We start from the raw sequence: 4,695 nt of genomic DNA, 5'->3' as shown, positions 1-4,695 counted from the left end.
ATTTTGTGACCGTTACGGAATATTTGTTTCACTTATGACCATGACTATGTCTACGATCACGTCCTCTTATCATCGGTTGTTTGAACATCCCACCTTTTTTCTTGGTTTGGCCTTTTTGCTATTTTCCTTCATCTGCAACGCTTAAATCTTTGTTGTCTATTTTCAGGTAAAATGTTTAAATGTTTCTGGCTATTGTTGAAGATGGTATGTCGACCTCTTGTGGGTTTTGGGTTACAGGTTTGAAGATGATTCTTCTAGTAATTTAAAGTTGTTAAAGGGATAACGCCAGCCTCTTTTTCATTCTTCCAAGGACTCTCAGCCTCATATGAATCAAGGAATCTAAAGAAGATCATTGTTGACGGAGGGAAATAGATGAATTGTTTTCACACTCAAGCTGGCTTCTATGAAACTATCCCATCAAACTTCAAATAAAGGACTTCACAAATACAGTCCTCCTATCTTAACTTACTTCAAGAACAACCATCGCGACAAAATAGATTATATCAGCTTTCCTATTGTAAACTTTACATTTTGTGACCGTTACGGAATATTTGTTTCACTTATGACCATGACTATGTCTACGATCACGTCCTCTTATCATCGGTTGTTTGAACATCCCACCTTTTTTCTTGGTTTGGCCTTTTTGCTATTTTCCTTCATCTGCAACGCTTAAATCTTTGTTGTCTATTTTCAGGTAAAATGTTTAAATGTTTCTGGCTATTGTTGAAGATGGTATGTCGACCTCTTGTTGGTTTTGGGTTACAGGTTTGAAGATGATTCTTCTAGTAATTTAAAGTTGTTTTTTATTGTTGTAAATTTAGCCTCAAACTTTATACACACACAAAAGGGGGTCCTAAAGTTGACTATCACATATGTGGGTGGATGGTCAGGTGCTTGTTTCTCAGAACTGAAATACTGATTCGGCAAATTAAATTCATATGACTTTTCATCGATTTCTTTTTTCATTCTTTGAATTACTTTGTGATTAAGTATATTCATTTGTCCTATATTTCAAAGGATGATAGATTTAAAAACAACTATTGTGCTTCATATGAGAAATTTATGTTAGACAGTTCACAGTACAATAAAAAAAAAACAATATCATTTCTTGGTATGCAACACGTTACATGCTACCTTTATGCAAATTAATTATATCTATTATGGTTATACTACAAATTCATCATAAATCAGAATATCTACTTTGTCAGTAAATTCCTCCTTTATGATTGGCTTAATTTCTTCCAGCATGATATCATTGTCTTTTGATTTAATTTCATCATCAGTTGCATCTTCAATAGTTTTAATACCATTGTCATCCACAACTTTTGTCGGAATCAACTTCTTTGGATCACTGTCAATTCTAATATCAGAAACTTCCCAGTTCTGTTGATATTCTTCAATTTTTCGTTGAAATTTACTTTTGAAACTCAGATTATTAGGGTCAACAGTGACTGGTTCTGGTTGCTTGAACAAAACCCACCTTAGGATATAAGGTAAGAATCCACCGGCTAGGGTAGCAAACATTTGATTGGTTGCTGATATTCCATATTCATCTCCAAATGCTAAAATAACAATGACAACGAAGAACAGGAAAACACAGATGATAATAAAGCGTTGCATTGCACGAAGAAGGCTAGCTACCAAAGGTCCCGGAACTCCTGCTTGATCCAAATAGCATGTATCAAAGAAAAACTTAGATGTTATGTATGGTGTGTCATTTTTATCCAGAAATAAAACCAACCGATTAATTTTCCATTTAAGCTTGTCATTTGTGACTGTCAGATGTACTGGCTGGTCATCACTACCCTTTGTATCATTCAGACTGGCTTGGAAGGCTGTATTTTTTTGATCTACGTCACCTCGCATGCTGATATTTTCTACCTTTTCTCTCATTTTATCCACTAGATAGCCATTTAAGAATTTGTTAAAGGCTAAATACTCTACTGTGACGGTAGTAAAACAGTCACGCGCATAAAATCCAAGAAGAAATACTAAAGATAGATACTTCAGTGTATACGCAGAGTTTATTATTACTCCGATAAGTGTGTACATTACAATTTCAACTAAGAACACGATGCATTCCATAGCCAGAAGTACAAAAGATGAAATTGTCAACAAACATGCAAAAATTACAATCAGCTGTAAAATTTTGTTTTTAACGGATAGTTTTTCGGGACGTTCGATTGATTCCTGACTAGTTAAAATATCCATTCGGAAAACTTTGTGTATATAACGCCAAAGTTGTATCGATTTAAGACAACATCTTTCTGTAAGACCATTACGTCCATAAGGTAGAAAATATGCCACGAAGTAAATGACAAGTCTCACAAGGACGTTTATTGTTGGAAAACAATAAAATGCAACTGTTAAAATGACTATCGGAATAGCGGGAATATAGTAAATCCAGGCAAAGAAGATTCCAAATATACCACAATGCTTAAATGGTTGAAGTAAAATTTGTACAGACCATCCAATAGCACTTCTTTTAGATATTTCACGCATGTCTCGTAGACATTTTCGCATGACTCTCTGCAGGGTCTGTTTGACTTGTCCACTAATTATTCCGAATAGAAGTACATCCACAACAAAAATACAGTAGCAGACAATGAAAGTCGTGTGAATTGGAGTGAGGTACCACGTAAGATTGCCAGTATAAGTCAGACCTAAATTCCGTTGAGATGCTGCATCTTGTCTCTGCTTTCGTTCGGATTCTTCGTATTCAAAAAAGAAATGTAAACGAACAATCCAAACTTTTCCAATTAGTATGTACATAAGAAGCTGCATCAGTGTTCTCAGCATTTTATACCAAGGAAAAACACGATTGCAAGGTTTACAAGGTCCAAAAACATTACTTTCACAACAATCCTTCATCGAAGGTTTCTTTCGGATTTCACAATTAACTAAAGCTGAATGTAAAGATTCGAATAAACCTACGGGTACACGATTTGATGGCAGAAGTCGGGCCATTTCAGTGACGATGTCGATTTTTCGTACAGATACCGTGTATGTTACATCAGTACATAGACTTTCAATAGTCTTCTTGAACTCGGTCATTTTATCAAAATAAGAAATAGGAAAATTATGCTGTTCTTCCGACTTTGTAGACGATTTTCTCACTGTCAATGTTACTGGATCATTAAGTTCGTGTTCATATGACGTTGTTTCAAATTTCTTTTTGTAGAATTTAGAAGGTATTACCAATGGACTGAACATGACGGCAAAAAAGTTCATCAGAAATATACAGATAAATAAAATAGTAAGATATCTGTCTGATTTTAATTCTTGACATTCAGTTTGGCCACTTAAGGTTTTATGGCAGCAGACATAATAAAATATCGCCTTACCATTACGTGGTGCTATATTAAGATTACAAACATGTTCCGTCTCCTTTAAAGTCTCCATTGTTGCTGACGTGTTAGAACTCGGCGTCTTAAATTTGTGCAATAAGAATTCTCCTAGAGCATCAGATACAACTGTTGCATTATACTGCGTCAGACAGTTCAACGGTATTTGTTTCACAGAAACTTCAATTCTTTCCGTTCCAAGACTAAGGGATGTCAATGAAAATACCTCGTATTGTGGGCGAAGTAAAAGAAGACTTCTTCCATGCCTGCCTACGGTCCAAACCCAGGATAATGGTCTGTAAACAGAGCTTTGCTTCTCTTCGTGTAAAGTTCCGGTGAAGTTCTGAAATTTGAAGTAGATGTATATAACTTTTGCACCGTCCTCTGCCATTTTATCCACTTTGTAAGCAATGTTTTGATCAACAGGTGTAAGCAGACAGCTTCCCGGTAAACCTGTAAATGAATAATCATCATACAAATCTATTGTTGTATTTTGTTTCAATGTTTTTGAAGTGGATTGTGCAATAAATACACAAAATATCAAAACAATTCCACAATGATAGGACGCATCCACTTGTTTTATCATGTTGGTCATTCACTTTATCAAAACCAAATAACAAAATAGCCTGTAAATTTGTTTGTTTTATACGGAGTGACCTATAAACGTCGAACTTTGTTGTTGTGCTTTAAATATTACGTGTACGATTAACGGAGCATTTAAAACCATATTTTCTTTTCATAAATTCTAAATCAACCGTTAAAAAGCCCATAAAATTGGAAATTTTAATTTTAAAGTTTTAAAGTTTTATATAGGACACCATAAAGAATCTGGAAAAAAAATATATATTGAAACTCATCATATTTATTTACAGACAACTCTATAAATTGAACAAAAGTGTATTCCTTTCCATTAATTTATGTGTCAAATATAAATGGCAAAATGACAAACAATTGGAAAATAAAAAGCACAAATATTTTCCGCATTTAATAATCAGGATAATCAAATCAATAAAAGGTACGGTATTTATAGTATTTTATCGCTGAGTCGTCGTTTTCTACCGATATCAAAGATTGTAGGTGAAACGTGGACAATTTAAATTAAGCGGTTTATGTTCACTTTGAATTTTCAAAAAGGGGGAGGAGGTGATTTCACGATTTATATAGAAAAATGTAGCATAAAATTGATCAAATTGTTTAGTGAAAATTAAAAAAAAACTGGAAATTACGTCCCATTTTCAAATTCTGAAATTCGCCGCTGTTTAGAGCTAGATATTTTCTGGAAATAAATAATGTTAAAGAAAAAAATTATACCATGAGTTGAACAGCATGCACTCAAAAAGATGCTCACATA

At 34.0% G+C, this 4,695-nt stretch overlaps 1 protein-coding gene across 1 annotated transcript; it reads right to left on the bottom strand.

Annotated features, from left to right (window-relative positions):
• Positions 1-1,040: 1,040 nt before the first annotated feature.
• Positions 1,041-4,021, bottom strand: LOC143044087 (uncharacterized). The gene has a single exon (XM_076216057.1). The coding sequence runs from the start codon at positions 3,937-3,939 to the stop codon at positions 1,165-1,167; it is 2,775 nt and encodes a 924-aa protein (XP_076072172.1). The 5' UTR covers positions 3,940-4,021; the 3' UTR covers positions 1,041-1,164.
• Between the last annotated feature and the right edge of the window lie 674 nt (positions 4,022-4,695).

The sequence above is a fragment of the Mytilus galloprovincialis genome, chromosome 1 (assembly GCF_965363235.1).
Source record: "Mytilus galloprovincialis chromosome 1, xbMytGall1.hap1.1, whole genome shotgun sequence".
Taxonomy (NCBI): domain Eukaryota; kingdom Metazoa; phylum Mollusca; class Bivalvia; order Mytilida; family Mytilidae; genus Mytilus; species Mytilus galloprovincialis.
The sequence above is the reverse complement of the archived record's forward strand: the minus strand, read 5'-3'. Positions and strand labels throughout refer to the sequence as shown.

Coding starts and splice junctions, on each gene's coding strand:
- LOC143044087 (XM_076216057.1), bottom strand. CDS start 3,939: ATGACCAACATGATAAAACAAGTGGATGCGTCCTATCATTGTGGAATT.